Genomic DNA, 24,662 nt, shown 5'->3' with positions numbered 1-24,662 from the left:
AGTAGGGCATCTATTTTTATCCTAGTTTGTTGTTGAAAGTATATTTAATGTGTTTTTAAAAACAAAATTGCAATGACACTTGAGATCACTTGTTAAACTGTTTTTCTAAATACTTATCATTTGGATAACCTGGATCAGTTTCTTTGGGAATGTAGTGATTAGGAGCATGAACTTGGGAATCATACAGATTGCATTCAGATCCTGGCTTTGCCATTTTGTTTCTGTTTTCTTTTTTAAAAATTATCATTAATGCTCATATCATTTACTTTTTTTTTTTTTAGAATGGAAATAGTATTTTATTATTTTTTTAATTAATTTTTTATTTTTTATAAACATATATTTTTATCCCCAGGGGTACAGGTCTGTGAATCACCAGGTTTACACACTTCACAGCACTCACCAAAGCACATACCCTCCCCAACATATCATTTACTTTTTAAAAAATGTCCGGTGACCTGTGTGAGGAACCATTTACGCCTGTGCTCTGTCACCAATTTACCTTTAAATGTTGGGCTCTTTTTCATTGTTTTGTTTCTCCAGATAAAATTGGGTTCACTGTCTTCCCCATCCTTGTTCTGTCCTATACCCCTCTCACCCAAGAACTATACCCTCAAACTTGACAGCATCTAACTTGGGAATCTTAGGTAACGATTTAATCTGTTGAGACCTTAGTCTTCATCTGTCAAGGAAAGACAGTACTTTCTACCCCACAGGATTGCACAAGTGCCTGAGCCGTAGAAGGTGGTCAGCAAATGTTAGTGTCTGTTCTCTTGTTACTCTTTTTTGCCCACTTCTGTTAGGTATCACCACCATCATATTCTTCATTAAGATGTGTTTATTACATAAATGAAGTACATTAATAGTTATTAAAAGTGTGTGAAAGTTTCATCAAAATCCCTATTGTACCTGGATAAGAAATGGAGCTAAGACAAGAACCAGGCATTTACCTGATATCTATAGAAATAGAAAGGGGCAGAGAAGACTTCATCCTCCTGAATGTTTTCTAGCATTCTCTCTTATTGCCTGGGATGACTGGTGTGGTAGGTAGGGATCCACCCTGGAGACCAGACTGTTGAGTATTAGGCCTTAAAAACTTGACTGTCTGATGACAACAGTCAGTATCAGAATCAGCAAAGTCCAGTTTAATGCCTTTTATTTACATTTTGGGTGTCTGTTAAGAAAATTAAATTCTATTCACCTCTATGACCTGAGGAAATAGAAGTTAGACATAGTCTATGCTTTGGGTAACACACACCCCAAAGAGATGGCTAGATGATAAGATGAAAGAAAGAAACAGATCCATTGTTAGCATATATAGTGGAACCATATGGATACACGCCCTTCCTTATCATAAGCTCACCGAAGATCCTGGGCAAATCCGTTTTAATTTTTGTGCTATTTTCTTCTTTGTTTTGTCTTCTGAGGCCTAGAGAAGATAAAGAAAATGGGACTAGTACAATGTGTTGAGGCCTCCTCATAAATGAAGTATTGTAAGAATGTACTTGGACGTGAGCATTTTACAATGGTCATATATCCCAAATCAAACAGAATCCTGTTTGAGATTTGCTGATTGAGCTCTTGCAACAAGAATTCAGCACTTTACTGTCATCTAATGGCATCCTATCTTAAAAAAAATCCTACCTTCTATTTATTTACTTCTCAGTTTGAATCTTCTTCAAGTGCACATTCTTAATCTCAAACCTCATGTAGAGAATTATTTATTTAGATGTCTCCAAACTGGTTTCTTGGCATAGTTCTTGCATGGTGTGAATAAATTCTTCAGATAAGGTCTTTCGTGACCCACTGTGACGTTCTGACCTTCATTCTTGTCATTCTTCAACAGACCTCATTGAGAGCAGCGTAAATAGTTTCTAAAATATTTTGACTTCTAAACTATGGCACAGAATCCTGTAGGGCAGTGATTCTTAATCTAGTTGGGGTCATATATTCCTTTGAGGGTTTGATAAAAAAAAAATATGGAATCTTTTCCCAGTGAAATATGCATGTATTCACTCACAAAAAGTTCTGCATGAAATTTCAGGAGATTCCTGAAACTCACATTGCTCTTAGGAGCCATGTTAAGAGCCTAAATTGTAGGTTAAGTGCTGAAATTTTAATGTGCATAAGAATCACCTCCATACTCATAATAAAATGCAGATTTGGAAATTCTGCAGGTTGGACATGAAATCTGAGAATCTGTATTTTTAACAGGCTTCCAGGTGGTAATGGTTCTTCTGTTTGCAGAGCACACTTGGAGTCACAAGGCTATAGAGGACCACAAGGAAGCATTTTTAGTAGATAAAAAAGACAAAACCTTGAATGTTTGGGTCTCTTACTGATTTTTCATTACTATGTCTTAAAATTTTTCCAGCAATGAATGCAGTACTTGGAAGAGCAAGTTACATTTTTGTTTTCTAAAATCTGTTGCTTGTAATAGATTTTTTTAATACTTTAATGAAATTTTATATTTTTAATGAAATTTAATGATTCTGATTTAATATACTTAAGTTAGATATTTTCTTATTCTTATTCATTGAAGGGAGGACTTTTCCTTTTTCCTGTGCTTTTAATGAAAGGGATATTTAGTACATTCTTTGAGTCAAGTGACATTTGTAGGCTATTAACTATGTCTTCAGCGTGATGGTACTTAATGGGAGAACACACAATGAGGAGGGTACGAAAACACAAACACCTAGAAAATGGCTTAGAACATAGTAAGCAGGTATTTCATATATTGTTGAACTGAAATAAAGTTTGTGTCAGACACAGCTAAACTAAATAGGCTGGGAACTGAAGATGAAGTCATCTTGGATGAAAAGACCAGCTCACATGGAGAGCCAACTGACAGAGTCAGTCTCTCAATCACTGAGAAGTGTTATAGGAAAAGTCGTCCTCTGTACAATTCTCTATTTGTACTTTATTTTTGTCCAAGTTCATGGAAGAGCCACCTCAATTAAAGTAAGGTGTTTTGTTTTTACTGGTCATATATTAAAGTTGAACTATATAAATGGCTGACATTTGATGATTTTTGACTAATAACTTAATTCAGTTGGTTTTCAGTGGAAATATATATGATTTGGGGAATTTATTTATTTTTTTTATTCGCTTCCTGGTTAAAGATCTTTTCTAATGTTAATTCAGCAAGATTTCAGGAAGACATGGACCAATGTCTGCTGTTATCTGTAATCTTTTTTTTTTTTTTTTTAAAGATTTTATTTATTTATTTGACAGAGAGAGATCACAAGTAGGTAGAAAGGCAGGCAGAGAGAGAGAGGAGGAGGAAACAGGCTCCCTGCCGAGCAGAGAGCCCGATGTGGGACTCGATCCCAGGACCCTGAGATCATGACCTGAGCCGAAGGCAGCGGCTTAACCCACTGAGCCACCCAGGCGCCCTGTAATCTTATTTTTTTAAAAAAATTTTTATTAACATATAATGGGGAATTTATTCTTAATCTCTATATTATCCTGAGGAGTATGCGGATGTTACTGGTCTTCTCTAAATATCTAGATAGGACTTCACAATTTTGTTTTAGAAATGGTGAACTTTTTCGATTGAGAATGTACTTGTGGTGTTAGCTTCATCAGGAATCTCTTCTTATCTTAAAGATTTATTTATTTAGAGAGAGTGTGTGCATGTGTGAGCGTTTGAGCAGGGAAAGGGCAAAGGGAGAGAGAGAGGATCTCAAACTGATTCCCCACTGAGCGTGGAGCCCAACACAGGCTTGGGACTTGATCTTACCACCCTGAGATCAGGACCTGAGCCGAAATCATGAGTTGGTCACTTAACCGTCTGAGCTACCTGGCCGCCCCAGGTGTATCATTTTTGAGATATTTGATGATAAAATACAAAAGACACTCTAGGTGTTATATTATTTGTGAGAAGGGGGACAATAATGCCTTGTGAGGGTAGAGTTGTAAGGATTGACTGAAGTAGTGTGTATAGTACTCGCATCACAGTCGGTCCTATTAAGGCATTATGACTGTGTCCTTCTTTGGGGAATCAAAGTGAAAAACAAGTTGATACAGTTTTTGCTAACATATTTGCATGGACTCATGGAACATTGTCTACTGTAAAAAAACAGTCTGCTTTAAAAAAAAAAGCAGTATTGAAATAGTTTGAAGATACAAGGTTTATGATTTCTTTTCTTTTGTTTCTATATTACTTCAGAGCTTCTGCATTCTTAGAACACTTCCTTGGCACTATACTTCTGGCATATCTTTTATTCCAGTTTGTATCTTTTTAAATTGTTTATACTGTGAAAGAACAGTTGTCACTGTTTTCTCCCTCAACTCTTTATACAGTGTGAGGTAAATAAATGTTTGTGGACCAAATGATCCATGTCAGGTTTAGCTCTCAAGATTTTGGTGTCCTTTTTAAAATACGGAGTTAAGAGGATGGAATTGCTGAATTAAATACAAATATCGTACAATATATAATGCCTTCTGAACTGTCTTTATGATCGTGGTACTGTACTAATTTTGAGATAGCAAGATTATTTGTTTGCCAGACGCTATAACAAAATACCATAGGTTGCCCAGCTTAAGCAACAGAAATTTATTTTCTCCCAGTTGTGGAGGGTAGAAGTCCCAAGATCAAGGTGCCATCAGGATTGATTTCCTTCTTAGGCCTTCTTGATTTCCTTCTTAGGCCTTCTTGGCTTGCAGGTGACTGCCTTCTTGCTGTGTCCCCACACAGCTTTTTCTCTGTGACCATACACCCCGGTATGTCTTCCTTTTTTTTTTTTTTTTTTTTTTTTTAAATAAGGACACCAATCCTGTTTTCACTGGATTGATCTCAGGATGGTGAGTTCAAGCCCTGCACTGGGCTCCACATACATACATACATACATATGCACATAAACTAACTAACCAAAATGTACTCTGACTTCTTTTAACCCTAATTATCTCCTGAAAGGCCATATTTCCATACAGTCACACTGGGGGTTAGGGCTTCAACATAGGAACTTTGGGGGAGACACAATTCAGACCATAACACAAGGTGATTGGAAAGAACACAAGATTTGTATTTAGAAAGTACAGGTTCTGTCAGCTTTCTGTTATTGGAGCAAGTCATGTAATTTCTCTGAGCATCTCTTTCTTCACTGATAAAGTAGTGACAGTAATTAATTAATGCTAAATTGCTTGTGAAAAATTGCGGTTATGATGATGTTTGACCCAAATTTCAAATTCCTTATCATAACACTTTCAAATGACAGCCAGTGACTAAATGAGAGTTATTTCTCAGTAAGTTTAAGTGAACTAAAGGATGCCATTAGTACTTTAGAGTTAAAGTCAGAGGCTGCATATGGCAGCCCATGGACCGGAAAGAGCTTACAAAATGGCTGCTGGCTTGCATAGTGCTTAAAAGTTTTTTTAAATTATTTGTCAACTTTTAGTTGAATTTATATAAAATCTGTATTTCCAACTTAGCCTCTTTCTAAGTGTGGTAGAAATAATCTCCTTGATCAGCAAGGTTTCTGCCAGGGATATGTTTTTTTCTGTAAGCTACAATCTCTGTTGTATCTGCACATCGGAGATTGCCATTTATTTTCACATTTGTACTATTAGAGAAATATGTTATTACTTATACTGGATCTGTATTAAAAATGGCGAATTGGAAGATAGACTGACAGGGCCATATGTTTGGAAGAAAAATGATAAGAACAGAGTTCTTTGTAAAAATGAATAACAGTTCTAGATATTTCACATACAGAGTATGTCTATTAAGAGAATACAGTTTGGGGCACCTGGGCAGCTTGGTTGATTAAGCATCTGCCTTTGGCTCAGTTCATGATCCCAAGGTCCTGGGATTGAGCCCTGTGTCAGCCTCTTTGCTCAGCAGGGAATCTGCTTCTCCCTCTGACTCACCCTTTCTTTCTCTGTTCCCCCTCTTTCTCTCTCTCTTGCTCAAATAAATAAAATCTATGGGGAAAAAAAAATAGAGGGAATATAATTTGAAAAGCTACCCTGATTCACTTATGCCTAATACCCACCCACCCTCAGTTTTTTTTTTTTGTTTTTTTTTTTTTTGAGGTTCCTTTATTTGTTTGGTGGTAGGAGGGGAGAGGCAAAGGGAGAGGAGTGAGGAACCAAGGCAGACTCTGTGCTGAATGTGAAGCCCGATGTGGTGCTTAGTTTCACAACCCTGAAATCTCAACCTGAGCTGAAACCAAAAGTTAGACATTCAACTAATTGTGCCACCCAGGCACCCCAACAGAGGACATTTTGGTTAGTTAGTTTATGTATATATGTATGTATGTATGTATGTATGTATATATGTATATATGTATGTATGTGGAGCCCAATATGGGGTTTAAGTCAGGACCCTGAGATCCAGATCTGAGCTGAGATCAAGAGTCAGGTACTTAACTGACTGAGCTACCCAGGCACCCTTTTCTTTAATTCTAAATCAAAACTGATCTACTAAGATTATATATAGTCAAATGAAGAGTAAATATCCATGCTTAAAGTCAAAAGCAATAAAAGCAATTTAGAAAGTTGAGTAACTATGGCATACTTTCTAGACATTCTGTTTTGGTTTTCTTATTTTATCTTTTAGGTCTGTTGGCAAGGATGTATTATGGCTCACATTGATTTAATATCTTTAAATTTTTTTCACTGTACTGACAGTATCAAGTTCTTTTCATTTTAAAATTATTTACTTCAATTATGAACATCTACTGACTTTTCAGGTCTTCTACAATTTCTCCTTTATATACAGATTTCTTATTCATTCATCTCCTTCACTCTGTATGAAGTTGCTAATAACCCTAATTAGGGAATATCCTCCTTTTTCTCTTATTCTTGTCTAAAATACTGAATTCTACTTTCCCCTGAGGACTAGCTCAATGTGACCTCTTCTGAACACCCATCACCCATCCATCTCTCTATTTTTCCATCCATCCATCCATCCATCCATCCATCCATCCCTTCATTCTTTATTTTAAGTTGGGGTATAATTGATATATAACATTATATTAATTTCAGGGGTACAGCATAATGATTCAGTATTTGCATATATTGGAAAATGATCACCATAAGAGTCTGGTTCCCATCCATCAGAATACATAGTTATAGGATTTTGTTTTCTTGTGATGAGAACTTTTAGTTTTTCTTGTGATGAGAACTTTTAGAAACCTTCAAATATGCAATGCAGTATTACTAACTATAGTCACCATGCTGTACATTTCATCTCTATGACTTCTTAATTTTATGATAGAAAATTTACACTTTTGACCCCTTTCACCTATCTTGCTCACCTCCCAACCCTGCCTCTAGAGTAGTACCTTCTTTATGAGAATTTTTTTAAAGCATTTTAGATCATCAGAAAAGTTACAAGAGTGTTAAAGTGAACATCCATGTACCTTCACTTAAATAGGCCACTTATTTAAAATTTGGCACTTTTGTTATTAAAAATTTGATTTTGGGAGGATCGATTCATCAGTCTTCTTCTCCTCATCAAAGCCGAGCCATTTGAAAGAAAGTAGCATGCTTCATCATATTTGAAATCTCAACACAACAATCTATAGTTTGCCAAGAATGACATTCTTCTGCATAACTGTAGTGCAGTGATCACATTCAGGGACCGCAACATTGATATAGTATTACCACTTAACATATAACCCATGTACAAATTTCCCCAGTTGTCCCAGTAATGTCCTCGATGGCAGATTATTTTTTCACTTTTTCCTGCAACCACATCTAGACAAGCATCATCCATTATATTTAATTTTTATGTTTGTTTATTCTCTTTTAATATCCCTCTATTTTGGTACATCTGGTAATCCTCATGATTAGGTTTAGCTAATCATTTTTGACAGGAATATTACAAAAGTCATATTATGTCCTTTTTAGTGCATCATATCAGGAGGCACACAGTTGGTTAAGGTGGTGTCTACCAGATTTCAGCACTGTAAATGTACCCTTCTCTTTTTGTAATTAATAAGGGATCTGTGTACTCTCAGATCCTGGGACTGTCCTGTTCCCTAGCAGTTTTTCTGATTTGGTGATTTAGTATTCATTGATGATTTGTTCCTGAATCATGTATTACTCTTGATTTTAAAACAGTGATTTTTCTGTTTTTTTCATTTCTTTCACTTTTATTAGCTGGCATTCTTCTATACAGAAGAATTTCCCTTTTGTCCCTTTCCCTTTTTTTAGTTTCAGTATTGCCACATGAGTCCTTATCTTACATAAAATGGGTTCTATTCTGTTCTTGTCTTTCATTTTGATTCTCTAATTGTTCCAGATTTGGCCAGTGGGAGTCTTTCTCATTATCCTTTGACATGTTTCCATCAATTTTTGAGCACTTCCTTTTTTTCTAGCACAGGGTGTTCTTGGTTCACTCCAAGTTCTGTGCTAGCTCTGGAGTCAGTTCTTTCATCAAAGAGCTCTTGTCTCTTTTATTTTTTAAGTACATTCCTTATGTGGACAGAGCTAAGAAATACACACATTGCACTAGCACATAGGGAGTTTTATAAATCCCGAGTTAGAACTGGTGCTTCTAAATTTCACCCGAATATCCTAGGTCTTCTTTTCCTGTTCCATATTTGCACCTCTGAGAATTCTGGATCCCAGAGAATTAATATATTTAGTCATTTGCTTACTCATATAACACATAATAGTTTCAGAATTGCTATGCAAATGTCACTAAAAGCAGTAAACTTACTAGGCTCAAGATTTCTCTGCAATTCTTTTTATCCTATATATATATCCTATATGTGCATATATATATATATATATATATATATATATATATATATATCTTTTTATCCTATATATCCTATATATCCCACTGGGGCTAGAGTTCAGAGTATTTTGTTCAAAAATTTTTGCTACTTTTTCTTCTGTGTGATTGTTACCAAGTTGATACATAATTGGGTTTGTTTCTTTTGTATATTTTTTAGAGTTCCTCATCCTTATTAACTTAATTTTTTGAGTATGTAAAATGTAAATATGTCTCAAAATGCAAAATTATAAGAAGATATATTCAGTGATATCCCATTCTTCTCTTTATCCCTTCCACCCTGATCCTACCCACTTCTTCCAAAGTAGTCAGTATAATGAATGTGTATGTGTGTGTGTGTGTGTGTGTTTATACAAGTACCCTTTCTTATACCTTATACAGCATGACTATTAGTAATAGAATACATATGTATTTTTGTACCTTGTTTTTCCACTTGAAAATATATCCTGAAAATTATTCCATATTAGTTCGTAGAAACTTTTTCATTCTATTTTTACTGCTAAATAGTACTCCACTGTTTGAATATACAGTAGTTTATTGAGCCAATCTCCTACATAAAACTACATTTAATGATTTTCAGTTTTCTTATTAAAAGATAGTGTTTTGGCTACACAGCTATTAGAATTAGCTTAAAAAATACTGATGATACCACATACTGGCAGGGTGCCTAGCAACTGTAAAAATTACTAGAATTTGAATTTTTACTGCCCTAGTGTTCAGCTTCAAGCAGAGAATTCTTGAGGCAGTATCTTGATTTTGGCCACAAGGTTTTTTGCAGTGTCTTGGTAAAGAAAAAAATGGTGATTTTTCTTGATTTTCTTCTGCTTAGTGCAAACACTTGAATAAATTAAGTGGTAATTTGTTTAGGGATTTCTCAGGGCAAATCCTAGTAACTTGTGAGAAGCTCTACAGTCCGATCCTGCAGTTTTTTTTTTTTTTTTTAATTTTGTTTATTTATTTATTTGACAGGTAGAGATCACAAGTACGCAGAGAGGCAGGCAGAGAGAGAGAGAGAGAGGGAAGCAGGTTCCCCACTGAGCAGAGAGCCCGATGTGGGGCTTGATCCCAGGACCCCAAGATCATGACCTGAGCCGAAGGCAGCGGCCTAACCCATTGAGCCACCCAGGCGCCCCCGATCCTGCAGTTTTTAGGATGAGGCTCTGTTCGTGGTATTCTTACATGTTCAGAGGTCTAGAAAATTCTCTTGTATTTTTGCTAATTTTTGTCGCTTAGAATCCTGGGCCTTCTAGTATGTTGGTACATCCATGGTGTTTAGTACAGCTCTGTGGAAGATTATGTCCACATGAATTCTATCTTTCTTTTCTCTGAAATTTTGGAAGCAAAGTTGTAGAGAAAAATACACTGATGAAAAATGTTTGTCAGGTATTTCCTGGCTTCCAGACATAATATGGACAGTCAAAATTGATCCTTTGAGTGCAAAGGTAATGCTCTTTCAGCTAACCATTTGTTGTTTTCTTCCTTCAGAAAGATGCCTGGTACATTTTAATGACTTGAGATCCAACTAATGCTCAGAAATGGGCACCAAGTCCCTACATTCATTTACTAATACCAAGGAACTGTTTTGTGTAAAGTGGTAATCAAAAGTATTTTCAAGAAGGAGAATGACTCCAATGATTAGTGAGAAACATATCTAAATTCCTTGTAAATTTTTATCATACCTTTTTTGGATGATCCACCTACTTCGAAAGGTTTCATAAGAGAAAAATAAGTGGCCTGTATTGTGTGTATGTGTATCTCCTGGGACAGCTGTGAACAACAAGACTACAGCACACTAATGCATTTCTTTCTTTCATGTACTATCTTTATCAGCAGCATAGGTAAATATTGTTGAGTGGAAGGAGACAAGCAGTCTTTTCTTGTACTCTATTCCATTTTCCTAATGATATGCTTGCCCACTATAAAGCAGGTAAATCAATCAGATTGTTACCTGCAGATATTTTTTTTTCCCCCTGCTTCCCTTCATTAGTGAGTCTTAATTAAGATAGTAGAAATAGCTATTAACTTTCATGTCCTTTGTTGGGGGGGTGAGGAAAGTATTATAAAAATGTTGAGCAGATGTATCTATTAAAGGTTGAATGTCATTATTTATTTTAAAACCAAAATCTCCCTTTTTCTTTAGTGAGTAAAATCATTTTCCTTACTCTTTTTGAGAGAATCTTACCCATTAACTTTTCCATTTTCAGAGACTTTCTTTGTCTTGATCTAAGATATATTAGAGAAGAAGAAGAACATATCAAAAAGATCCTAATGTTTCACAAGAATTTTTATGATCAAAAATATTGGTGGCGCCTGCGTGGCTCAGTCGGTTGAGCGTCTGCCTTCAGCTCAGGTCATGATCCCTGATCCCTGGGATTGAGTCCTGGTCCGGCTCCCCACTCAGCGAGGAGCTTGCTTCTGCTTCTCCCTTTCTATCTGCCTCTCCCCTCTGCTTGTTCTCTCAAATAAATAAAATCCTTAAAAAAAAAAAAAAGAAATGTTTATGCTTCTTTTCTTTCTGACCATCTAATATTTCCACTTCTACACTGAATCTTGACATCTCCAATATATATTACCTGCACAGGCTCATACAGTCATTTATTCAGGGTGCCTTTCATGGATCCTGCTTATAGATTTACTTTTCTTATTTTATAGCATCCTTTGTCCCCATACTTTTTTTTGTCACCTACATAGTGGCATGATGTGATAGCTGATGTCTATTGATAGAATATAATGCTATTTAACAAAATCTACAGATAATAAGTGACAAAAACTACAGCTTTGATGGAAGCTCTCAGTATGTACTCCACAAATGTAAGAAGCACATTGAAATGGACAGACTAGCCATGGATATTGGCATCTAGTGGTGCATGATCTCTAACTGGTGTGTGAATGTGTAATTGTATAATGTTAAGCCTTGCCTTCATGATATCTACCTCTGATTATTGGAGTCCAGCCACTCCTAAAATCTTTTAATAGCTTTTTATTTATCTGTTTTTTAATATCATAACATATAATATTATAACATGCTCTGTGGCACAGATTTGCTAGTTATAGAACCTAAAATCTTGCCTACAATTTGCTCCTCCCTGATAATAAAGAGGTTTAAGTTGACAGAAAGCACTAAGGCTCTCCATTCAGAAACTATATGGGGAATTAGGCAGCTGCTGTCCTTGGTGATGAAATTATTTCCTGTGAATTCATAAGGAAAACAACTAGTTAAAAAAGCAGGATAATCTTGAGTATACTGTTTGTGGCTGCTCTTGGTATCTCTATAGATCTATTTGAACTAGAAAAATACAGACTCCAGTATCTTAATGTCTTGAGTTCCTGACTGCCAGGCAGAGGAAATGTTTAACTATTTTAATCATGTTTCTGTATCTCAGAAAGAAAGCCCTTATGAGAGGAAATGACAACGTCCTACCACAAAGTTATCTCTTATCAGTTATAGTCCCAGTCGATAATGATTTGTCAAACTTGGACATGTGTAAAATGCAAGGGCTGTGTTATTTACTTTGGAAAGGAAAAATTAGATGAAGCTGATAAAGACGGAGTCCTGGCTTTTGTTAGGAGACAGAAGCCATTAGGGACAGTCATTGTTAGCTTAGGAGAGTGTCCTTGGACCCTTCCCTCTGCCCCAGCTGAAACCTAACCCTGCTTGAATCATTCTTTGCACTTGAGGGGAAAGAAGGACAAACAGGAGGGGGAAGAAGAATGAAGACAACCTTGACAGAGATTGTGCCTTTTAAATGGGGAGCAAAATGTGGCCCTTAAAACAAACCTATTTATGCGAGTCAGGAGAAATGGCCTTTGGCTCTCTTTCCCACTCCCGTCTCTTTAGGTTTTTGAAAGTTCATTTCTTATCCTTCCAAACGTGTGGCATTCCTTCACGTATAGTGTATGTTGCCCTCCTTCTTTTGCCTTTCTGTCGATGGGATTCTTTTTCATTAGTGGAAGCAGAGAAAACACATCTAGCTCAAAGCAACATGAGTCAGTGCATGCTTTACATACCTTTCTCCTCACAGTGCTCTTCTTGGTTCCTTGCAGGGCTCCTAGTGTTCCTCGCAGAAGGGAGCATGGAGGAAAAAGGATTTCTAACTAGTAGGCTACTTTGGGGGTCGAGGTAAAGTTTGTGAACTGAAGCCCCGTTTCGCTGCTTCTTTTCTCATCTAGATTTCTGTGGCCTGCCTGCAAAGCAGGCAGTCCTTTGCTTAAGGAGACTTAACTGGATTATGGTGGCAGCGGCTAAGAAATAGCAAAGCCAATACTTCCGGGTCAGTGCATTTTAAATGGTTTGAAGCTGAGGATGAGGATGTCAAGACAGCCTCACAGAGACTAGGTTTGGTTGTAAATATTTGTTGGAGATATTTGTTGGAGATGACAGGGAAACCTTTTTGTCCTCTCTAAATATATCTGTGTTTTTTAAGTTGGCCCAGATAAACCTCTCTTTTTAGCCCATTAGCAAGTGGTACCACTACCTTATTCATCACAGATTTTTAGGGAAACTCTTCCCTAATGTGGATGTTCATTCTGTAAGGATGGGTCTGATGTGGGAAGGGGCCATGGCCCTGTCTGAGGAATGGCTTACGAGCAGTTTCCTTTGAGTGAAACTCATGGTTCTGAGTCAAAGCAAAACAAAGTAAATAAACTGCATAAAGAAGAACATGGGAATGAAGTTGTGATTGAATTTACTTAAATTTCCTTAAACTTTCAGTAAATAACTTTATAGTCATTAATTCTAAATAAAAGAAACAAGGTTCGTTTCCTATACAGATTAAAACCTTTTTATGTTTCTTTCTTTTTTCATATGTATGTGTAATTTTTATGTAGTTAAAAAAAATACTATTAATATAATTCACTGAATTTTTGTATTTTTCACTTTTTGCACTTATATTTTGCTTAGTTGAAGTTTTCACTAGTAGGCTCTGTTTTTCTGGCAAGCTAAAATAAATTTCCTTCACCTCTTTCCTTTGCAACTCAACAGGGGAGACTGTAAAGATGCTCTAATGTTGTGATCATTTCAAATAAGAGTGTCTAATATAAAAGCCTCTTGTCTTTTTGTGTTATTAAGATGAAAACTATTGTCCTTTTGTACTCTTCCAGTTACAATTTTTACATGCGTTTTAATCTTTTTTCTTTTTAACTGCATGGTGTTTATCTGTCCATAAAATGTTTTTCTCAGTGGTTTTGTAATGCTCACTAGCTTTTCTAATGGCTTTTTTTTTTTTTTTTAATAAATCTATGTTTGGGCCATGGTATAGGATCAAGAGTTTTTTTGTTTTGTTTTGTTTTGTTTTGTTTTTGAGTGCTTACAGAGTATCTAGCACTGGGAGGTTCTTAAACAGAGATTTAGCACATGCTATCATGGGTATATAGCAAATGGACAGAATAATCAAAGAAGTGGAACCAATTAATGTACAGAGGTGATGGTTTTGGAGGGACAGGAAAGTAGCTATTGTGCTGCCGAGTTGTAGAGTGAGATTTCACTAGGAAAAATATCTTGGTGAAGGATGCTATGCCTCCCAAGGAAGAAATGAGGCCTGCTTGATGGACTAAGGGAAAATGACCTAGAATCGAGTCAGGTCAACCCAATGTAGACACGCCTGCTGCTTATATTCTGATGAATCCTACAGTTACCAGTGTTCCTGTAGAAACTACAGCTAGGTCTTTTATTCTGATTATTTCTTTCTTCAATTTTGTCTTTTCTTTTTTGCTTTATTTTGTTTTGTTCAATATTTACTCTGTGTCCTTTTATTCTTGTTTAATTCCTGTAGGTCAGCAATATAGGGAATGGTTTCCTTTTTCAGTTGGGGAAATTGAGGCCAAAGTAAATCGTGAGTTACTCATTGTCAGGTCACATAACCAAACAGTTTTAGCACTGTGACTATCTCCAGTTCTTACCTCATGTTGTTTGTTTTACTTTGTCTTTTGATGTCTCAGTTTAATCTGTCTACATTGTTCAGATTGCAATTTTCTGGTATTACTTCTAGGTTTGGCTTTTTCCTTTTATTATCTTACTTTTTACATGATTCCCCTCTCTTTCTAGCATATTTCTGTATTTTGATTGCATGTTGATGTAAATACTCACTAATTCTTACACCCTTCAGAAGCTGGCTGGCAGGTCATTTAATTCCTCCTGTGTGGCAAGTTTTGGTTTTGACCATTGAAACTTAGTCTTTTAGATAGACTGCCATGAATTCAAGAAGACACAGTCACGTCAAAGTCATATTCCCACCTCCTTCTCTTCCTCTTTGGAGGCTTCCTTGTTGAAGCCTAAAATGTATCTCAAAGCAGATGCAGGGCCTGTGGCACCTGTTACTCTTCGCTGTTATTAATCCTTCTGTTGTGTGTCCCAGCCTTGCTGACATCTTCATGGTTTATGCATCCCATGTTGAAAATACCAAAACTAGGTTTCTGGGAGCATGGTTTGTTTGTTTGTTTGTCTGTGTTTTTCTCCTAGAAACTAGAACTGGCTTTTATTTTTTATACTTGAATAGTAAAAATGAATGCAGCTCAAAGTTCTTCATAGCTTTGCTTTCATATTTTTGACAGTCTTGCTTGTTTTGCAGGTACCTGGAGCCCAGGATTTGGTGGATTTCTCTCCTGTTTATCGATGTCTACACATTTATTCTGTCCTGGTGAGTCTTTCTCTGGCTCTGACTAATAAAGATGTACATTGAGTTCAAAACTCTTCTTTCTTATTTTTGATAGTTTTTCTGTTTATTATTAAGAGTAAGAAAAAAAACTGTTATTTAAGGAGTATTAATTATAAAAAATTATCCTTTATTTTCTTCTTGAATCTTTTGTTTGCCATGTAATGATGTAAGTGAATAACATTAATTTCTATCATCAAAATGATAAAATTATACCTAGAAATAGTCACATATACACAGATTTCCGTTCTTAATGTTTTTTTTTTTTTTTTTAAAGATTTTATTTATTTATCAGAGAAAGAGAGGGGGAGAGAGCGAGCACAGGCAGACAGAATGGCAGGCAGAGGCAGAGGGAGAAGCAGGTTCCCTGCTGAGCAAGGAGCCCGATGTGGGACTCGATCCCAGGACGCTGGGATCATGACCTGAGCCGAAGGCAGCTGCCCAACCAACTGAGCCACCCAGGCGTCCCCACAGATTTCCGTTCTTAATTTAATGATATAGTTATTTAAATAAAAATAGCCTTTCTATATCAAAATAATATTTATGAAAACTTTATTTTTTTATTCCTGATGACACTTATTCCTTCTGTCCTATAAAACCTAGGCAAAGAGGAATCTCTCTGGATGAAGTTATTATGGGTGTTAATGGTATTATAAGAAATAACCCTTTCTCCATCTTGGTAGTACACCTATATGCAGACACATAGATAAAGGGAATCAAAAAATTAATAAGTTGGGGCACCTGGGTGGCTCAGTGGGTTAAGCCTCTGCCTTCAGCTCAGGTCATGATCCCAGGGTCCTGGGATCGAGCCCCACATCGGGCTCTCTGCTCAACAGGGAGCCTGCTTCCTCCTCTCTCTCTGCCTGCCTCTCTGCCTACTAGTGATCTGTCAAATAAATAAATAAAATCTTTAAAACAATTAATAAGTATCATCAGAGATTGATGAGAGAAGTCCATTATTGATCTTTTTAAATAACAAAGATCTATGAAGCCTCTATCAGGTTATTTTATAATATGATCGAGTGAGTCTTTTTGCCAGTCTTCTATTTATTTTCTTCTTCATATGTTTAATATAGTATCACTTAGTCATTACTCCAGACAGGTTGGGACATTGGTCTATGGGCTTCACGACCAGAGTACTTTGAGGTGATTTCCATTAGTCTGAGAAAAGACTTGCTAATTTTTTCTCCCCTCCTCTCCCTTCTTCCTCCTACTTCTCCTTGTTCTCTGATTTCCTCTTCCCTCTTCCTTTCTTCTTCCTTTCTGCACTCCTTCTCTCCTTCTAACATTCCTTATCATATAAAGATGGAGCAAGATACAGATTGAGTTGTCTCAAGACAGCTAAAATAAGTAGATAATTTTTTTTCAATCTCATGTTCAGAGAATTAAATAAATCATATACATCTTAGTTTGTGACACACTATTGTCATTATTTAAGTCCAAGATATATATATATAATACTTATTTTAAATAATTTTTAATTTTTACTAACCTCATAGATATTGAAGGATATGTCTTTCTTTTAATTTGCATTGCTTTTATTACTGATAACATTGTGTTTCTCTTTATAGACTCACTAATCATTGAAGATTTTTCGTCTCTGGAACGCCAATTTTTACCTTTGTTCAGTTTTGTATTGGCTTTCTTATTTTGATTTGTTTTTTGCTAGAAAGAGAAGTCACAGAAGTTCCTTATATGTTATAACTATTGACAGTTTAGGATGTTGCCAGTGTCTTCTTTCCAGTTTTCCCCCAGACTTTAAACTATGTGTCATTATCCTTCATAAGCAGAAATCCTTGATTTTCAGGTCCATCAATTTTAACCTTATAGTTTATACTTCTTAAGCCTTGTTTAAAAAACAACAACAACTCTCTTTTATTGAAGGTTATAGGGTATTCCCTTTATGCTACCTTTAATATTTTTCCCATCACATCTTGATATTGGTCATCTTGTATATATGATTTTGTGATACATCCACATGTATGGTAAAACAGGTCCCTTCTCATTTCTTCTCTTTTAAATTGCCTCCACAATTTATGAACCTTTATTTTCTCTTTTTTCCTTCCTTCCTTCCTTTCTTGCAAAACCAAATTATTTTATTCAAGTATAGGATGAATCTTCATAATGAAAATAGCTGTCTGTATAAGTAGTTGTTTTTTGTTTGTTTGTTTGTTTGTTTGTTCTTAATGGAAAGGATTCCATACCTTTTTCCCCAAAGAAGCTAAAATAAGTTGGGGCTACTTTAAGGTTATGACCTCCTTGAGGCTTATCTTCTGAAAGAATACTTTTCTACAGTCATTTTCTTTTCTTTTTTTTCTTTTTTTCCTCTTCTTTCTCCTCCTCTTACTCCTGTTTCTTCTTCTTCTTCTTTTTCATCTTCTATTTTTTTTCAAGTTTTTAGTTAAATTCCAGTTAGTTAACATGGAGTGATTTAGTGTAATCTTAGTTCCAGGAGTAGATTTTAGTGGTTCTCTCTATATATTTTAGAATCTTTGAGTTCACTAAAAAATTTCTTCTAGAATTTTATTTGAATTGATTGAATTTATAGGTAAATTTTGGGAAGAATTAACAACTTGATCATGCTGATTCATGCTTCTTGTGGAAGAAAAAAGTCTATTTTTAAATTACTAAGCTTTGTTTATGTTAATAGTCTTGGGCATTCTTATAAGGTTAATAGCAAAATACAGTTTTTGCTGCTGTTTTCTGCTTTCCTTTTTAATTAATAATTGATGATGTTGAGGAATGCTCTTGACTTTTGTAAGTCAACTTAAATCTGGCAACCTTGCTCAACTCTTTTATTATGGTTTGTTGTTTGGTTTATGATAGATTTTCTGTTTAGTTGATCATAATTTTGCTTTTCTGTGTAGTTGATCTGCAGATATTGACTTGTTTATTTTCTTCTATTCCTATAGCTCATTGTTTTTTATATTGTCTTATTTTATTGACTAGGATCATCATTACTTTTTTGTTCAGGAAGATAATGGTAGGCATCCTTGTCTGATTTTTGATCTCTAATAGAAGGTATCTAAAATTTTTCCATTAATGGCGTTTGCAATAAATTTTTGGTAAATACTCTTTATCTAGTTATTCCTAGACTCTGGATATTTTTTGTAAAAACATAAATGAGTATTGAATTTTATTGGATTTGTTTTCCAAATAGATTGATACAGTCCTGTGGTTTTTATTCTTTAGTTCATGAATGTGGTGAGTTTCACTGATAGATTTTTGTGATGTTAAATGATCCTTTTATTCTTTAGATAAGTCCAACTTGATGAGGATGCATTACTGCCTTTTTTTTTTCCCTTAAGAATTTGGAATCAACTCCTTTTATTTTGTTTGTAGTTTTTTTTTTTTTTGGTAATTTATTATTAAGTCTCATAATTGCAAAATTACTTTTCCTCTCAAATACTGCAAAAGTATGAAAATCAGTAGTTTGTTAAGTTTAGTGCCAACAACTGTACTTGGCATATAGTAGGTGCTCAATAAATACTAACTGAATGAATAAGTAAGTGGTAGCTCAATATGCAGTATGTTTGTTTGAGCATATGCTAATTCAAACTTTATCACTCATTTACTTATTCACTAAACACTGAATTTCTGTTCTGCATGAAATAGTTTGGTGAGCTAGGACGTATAAATAAGTCAAGGACTTCTGGTTTTAAAAAATTACAGTCTACTAGGAGAGGAGTTATGGTCTTTGAATGACTATAATATGACAGCACTTTATTTCATCGCAGTGTATTTGCTAGTTTTTGTAAGCTTTATTAAGAGTTGATGATTTAGAAATTGTAGCAAATTTTCCTCAAATGAGAACTCTAACAGTGATTTATAAGGGTACTGAAGTAATTAGTTTGCATACCTACTAGCTGTGCGGTGTGAGGCAAGTTACTTAAACCTTAGCTTTCTCCTATGTGAGCTCTGATAGTAATGATCTGCTCAGCACAGTTACAGATAATACACGAATGGTGGTGCCTCACTCCGTCTCTGGCATATAATTGGAATTTAATCAGTGGCAGTTAATCTGACAAGAGTTATATATCTCTGATGCTGATTATTAGACACATCACTGATACTTTTTAAAGTGTATGATGTAAAGTATAGGCATGTTGGCAGAGGTTCTAGTCTCTGCCATCAACATACAAAGTATATCAATTATTTAAAATGTACACATTCTTAAATACACAAAGTCTGTGTCATCCTAAACTGTAAGTTTAAAGAAGACCTTAAACTGCTGATTTAAAAATAAATTCCACACCCTGATCCTCTGTAGTGTTGAAATATTTGTTAGTCATAAATGTTCTGTAATAATTTGATAAGGCATTGTTTATGTGGCAGAGACAGGCCTCTTCCCTCATTCACACATTCATAATGTTTCCTAGTTTTGAAAAAATACATAGTGATAAGAGCTCAGCTCCATTTCTGGAATACATGTTTATTTTTTAGACACTGCTCTTCCAGACCTAGATGGACTTTAGAGAAGCACTCAGATACCTCTTTTGCTAAAGGAAGAGCCAGACCATGTATGACTTCTAGATTCTTTTCATAGCTTTTTTGGGGGGTATAATTTTTTACTTCTCTATATTTGTTTCCCCATTCTCAAATCACTGATTTGTATGACTGTGTAGTGGAGGGTATGTCTTCATAATATTAATGACAAACATATTTAAAAATGGATTACTTAATATAAAAATTGGTAACAGATTTTTTTTCATTTCTCGATGTAGTTAATATTAACATTTTTGCAAATTCCATAGGCAGTGCAAACTCAGTATGTTTCAAAATGAACTCATTATGTCCCTGTTCCCTAAAATCTACTCTTTTGGGGTGTACCATGATCTCAGGTAAAAATAGCATTTTATCAAGTCCTCAGGCTGAAAGCCAAATCTTTTCTTTTTTCTCAGTACCATATCCAGAGCTCTGTATTTGCAAATGTGACCTCCTAAGTACAGTTTTACTTCTCTCATCCTCCCCTATCCTAAAATGATTGCCCTAGATCATCAGGATTATTGAAAAATTCTTAACTGTTCTTCCTAACTTATATCGTAAGTCCCTAACTCAACTTCTCACTGTAGTGATAGCGATCTGTGAATCATATGTATCTGACATATATGTTACCTGCTTAAAATTCTCTGAGTGGTGTAAATGGAGTAAAATACAGTTTTCCGTGTCCTGTCTGCCATGTTCTCTGCTGTTTACTACCTCGTTTTAATGATACTGAAATGCTTCCCATTCTTTGAATGCCCCATTCTGCTTTTGGCCTGCTGTCTTTTCCTCATTCTAGTCCTTCTGCCTGAATGAGTATTCTTTTTGTTTTATGGATTCATACTTATTTCATACTTGTGTCCTCCAGCACATTTTCCTGACGTTTCAGGTGGCGTTCAGTGGACCCCCTTCCTCTTTCCACTATTGTAGGACCCAGTACATAATTGTATCAGTGCCAACTATATTATATCATCTTATCCTAAATATGTATTCTTTTTCCTCAATAGACTGTAAGCTCGTTTAGGGCAGGTACCATGTTTTATTCATCTTTTTTAGCCCTAGCACTTAGCACTTAGTATTAGTGGTAAATGATACTCAATAAATGTTTGTTTTTGATTTTGAAAGATAACTGCCCTCCTTTTGACCTGAAAATGAATCCAGGATTCTGGCCTCAGGCAGTGTTATACAATATCAGGGCTGGGACTTCTACGAGGGGAAAACAGTTCTATTGGTGTCCAACGGAAGGATCATAACAGAAGTAACAAAAAGTTCTAATATTTTGTCATTTACAATAGTGTTTATCTGAACTTTTGGCCTGGAGGATAACAAGGCACACTTTGAATAAACATGGCAATATTTATTATTTTTAGTGAAACCGACCTTCCATTCACCCCCCTTTTATGGCTGTGCTGCTTATAAATTCCCAAAGGATTATTTGAAAAATCCTACTTATATCTGCCAGCCTTATCAGTAGGGCAGGAGTTCACGTATTGTAACAGGAGGTCAGATTTCGGTCATGGTCTTATAGATGGGGCCAAGCACCTGTAAATTCTTCCTTTGGTGACTAAAGTGAAGTACAATATCAAACAGGCAGTGAGACTTTTCTAGGAAGTGCTGAACTTTGGCAGGAAGGGCAAACTTTGGCAGGAGGAGGGGAGGGAAGAAAGTGAACAAGGGTCAGATAGTGGTTAATTGAGACTTGGTTCTTGGTGTAGTAATGCAGTGGAAGTGTGCAGGGCAAATGGAGGTGTATTTTATAGAATTATTTTAAACAACTTATAGTGTCTAAATCTTAATATACAGTTTAGAGATGGGCAGGTAAGAGGCAGGATATAAAACCTCATTTTACAGTCATTAAGGATCTTTTTTTAGGAGGGAGAAAATAACAAACTAAAAATTTTACTGGAAGAGAAGTGATGAAGAATAATAATTGGAGATTTTTGTACATAGGATGGTAGTAGTTATGAAGATGGATGGCCTGTCTGTCGAATGAAGACAGAAAGCAGCCTGTCTTACAGATTTTCTGAAAACTCTATCAACCCAGGGATGTCTGCCATGTTTATGGGCTCCAGGCTTTGAATCAGTTCAGTTTGGACAAAGATTTGTATATACTTCAAGCTCCTCTGCACACTGCAACATCTTTTTGACTCTTCTCCAAATTTGCTGTTCATTCACTGGAAGAGTGTCCCATGTCAAGGAGCATGGGTGTCATTAAGAACTTGGAGGAGCAAACCTGTAAATACAACCATGTTCCTGGTTTGTGGGTCTCATTTATAATCTTATCTTCTTGTGCTTTCTTGTTCTCCAGTGCTTTACATAATCTGCTTATTAATATTTTTTAAAAATCCTGGATTAACAAGTGCTGACCATCGTATACCTTTGATTTATATACTTTCTGCATTTGTATTAAAAGTGTACTTTTTAAAGATTTCTGACATCTTGGATCCAGGAATAGCCTATTATAAGCAAAATGTGGATTTTTTTTTTTTAAAGTAAGCAGCAACCTCTTAGTATTACATGAATCATGAGAACCTCATTTTTATTTAATTCACTTTCAATTACTAATGGAGACTATAAAACAGCCTGAGATGTAAGGGAATGCAGAATGTTGTCATGCAATGAATTCATATTACAAAGGCTCTAGCAAGTGCAGTATTTCTTTTAAATTTTCTTGGGCAAGGGGCCTCTGAGAATTTCATGAAAGCTGTGAACCCTTTCCCCAGACAAAATGCACATATGTACAGGCATGTGATATTTTGCTTAGAATTTCAGAGGCTTCCTTAACTCCTGAATTTTATTAGACCTAGAAAGAATCCCTCATGTAAAAGGAGCTAGAGGCTGAATTAGGTTTCAGGTGCCTACTGACTACAGACCTCTGCCCCAGAACTGGCTTACCCCAATTCCAGTTGAGTATCCCCTTTTATAAGCCTCCTAAGGACACCCTAACACTTGTCTTTCTCTTAGGTTTGGAAGCCTTGCCAAAATCTAAATTTAAAAGCATATTTCAAAGTGAACTTATTTCTGTGTCATAAATCTTCCTTCCCTGGGCAGTCATCATGCATGGCAAGCTGGTGACCTGCTTTTCTATTAAGAATAAGTTAGCCCCAGCACCTAAACTAATAGATTTGTTCCCTGAATTCTTTTACTAACAGGATTCAGACAGAGATTTAAAAATATATATGAGAATTATAGTTAGTAATTTATCTCTCTGGATATAATTTTGTAAAGTTTCAGGATATTTTACCTCTTACTTGCTTTTAAAAATATCCCTTTTAAAGTATTTGACTCTAATTTGGAGATATGAGTGAGTAGCAGAGCTAGAATTTATGCACAATGTCTTCATGTGCTTATCCTTCATGATCATTGCTGGGGCTAGGGGTGGGGTGGGATAGGCTGGAATCTTCCTGGAACTTACTTCTCCCTTTGTAATCTGAGGATTTCTACTTGAATGGTCTACAGTGGTAGCTGGAGGAAAATGCCAAATCAGTGGTCCTGTGACTGCTGATAATAGCAAGGAAAGTATTTGGAGAGTGGAAAAAGGAGTGGATACAAGCAGTTTTAAGTGACATTATTTCCGAGGTGTTAAGGGAATTACTTAATGAAATTACATAAAGAACTTTGGCAGTAGTTGGCTGTTACATTAAGGCATTTGGGAAACAGATACTTTGAAGGGCCTAAGACACTGCTGAAATTTTCAATTAAAGAATAATGATTAGTTTTGGCATTCTAACGTTAGACTTCCAGGTACTTTCAAATAGTGACCATTGAAGGTTTATTATTTATATATGTATTTGTAATAGTGTTATCTTGGACTTTATATAACACTCTGTGCAACAATCTCATAATGCTTTGCAAATTTGACTCTATTAAATAAGTGACCCATATTCATATGGTTGGTATGAAAGAAAAAAAAAATCACTTGATAGAGACTGGCCGCACTCTGAATCAAGCCATGAGATAGTTCTTTTGTTGGCACCAGAAGTAAGATTTTAGGGTTCTTACTCCTGTACTTTTATCAGAAGGCACTATTGCTGTTTAAAAATCAAGTAAATTGAACAATGAGAATTGGAACATACACTTAAAGCAGGTCTGAAGATTGGGTGTATTTTTGATGCCCAGATTTTTTAAATCATTAATTGGTTTAAAAAGATGAGACTTCCTTTTAAAAAAATAGTAAGACATTTCTGCTACATCTAGTTATTAAGACAGTTAATTGGTTAGTGAAAAAAAGATATTCATACATCAGCTGTCCTCGTGTTTCTCACAGACCATTGATCTGGCAGTGAACGCTGATAAATAGAGCTCTGACTGGCTTTTGAGGTTTCATTAAAATTGATCGTACTTTACTATTGCCCATTTTTTTAGACTAATCCTGATTCTGTTTTAAACATAGACACTATTGACTTGTATTCATTTTATATAGCTATAGTAGGAATCCATTACTTAAACTTTTTCAGTTTTTTACAAAGACACTTTAACGAACATTTGAATATTTGGTTGGTTTGGGTGAAAACACAAACAGGGTCATATACTACTACTGTGGTAGAAATTAAGACAAACAAGAAAGACCTATATGCAAAATTCTAGGGGCTTAGAGTTTGTAAGTTTTTAATTCTCATTTGACATTTCCAAAGATGGTGTTACAGGGAGAGGAAAATATCACTTTATTTCTCTAGTCACAAGAAATTGGAAATTGTGGATATAGAATTCCAGCATTGCCAGAGGCACATAGCTTAATCATCTAGATCTTCTTAAAGTTGTTTCTGGAGCTATATTTCTAGGGA

The 24,662-nt window shown here is 35.5% G+C and overlaps 1 protein-coding gene across 3 annotated transcripts in view; it reads left to right on the top strand.

Annotated features, from left to right (window-relative positions):
• Positions 1–24,662, top strand: part of EXOC6B (exocyst complex component 6B) — a 620,807-nt gene that overhangs the window by 253,495 nt on the left and 342,650 nt on the right. For all 3 annotated transcript variants that reach the window (XM_059188040.1, XM_059188039.1, XM_059188041.1), the window contains one exon: positions 15,313–15,381. In XM_059188040.1, the coding sequence (XP_059044023.1) occupies positions 15,313–15,381 (69 nt within the window). The remainder of the gene's footprint in view (positions 1–15,312; positions 15,382–24,662) is intronic.

This window comes from Mustela lutreola, chromosome 9 (assembly GCF_030435805.1).
Source record: "Mustela lutreola isolate mMusLut2 chromosome 9, mMusLut2.pri, whole genome shotgun sequence".
NCBI lineage: Eukaryota > Metazoa > Chordata > Mammalia > Carnivora > Mustelidae > Mustela > Mustela lutreola.
The sequence above is the reverse complement of the archived record's forward strand: the minus strand, read 5'-3'. Positions and strand labels throughout refer to the sequence as shown.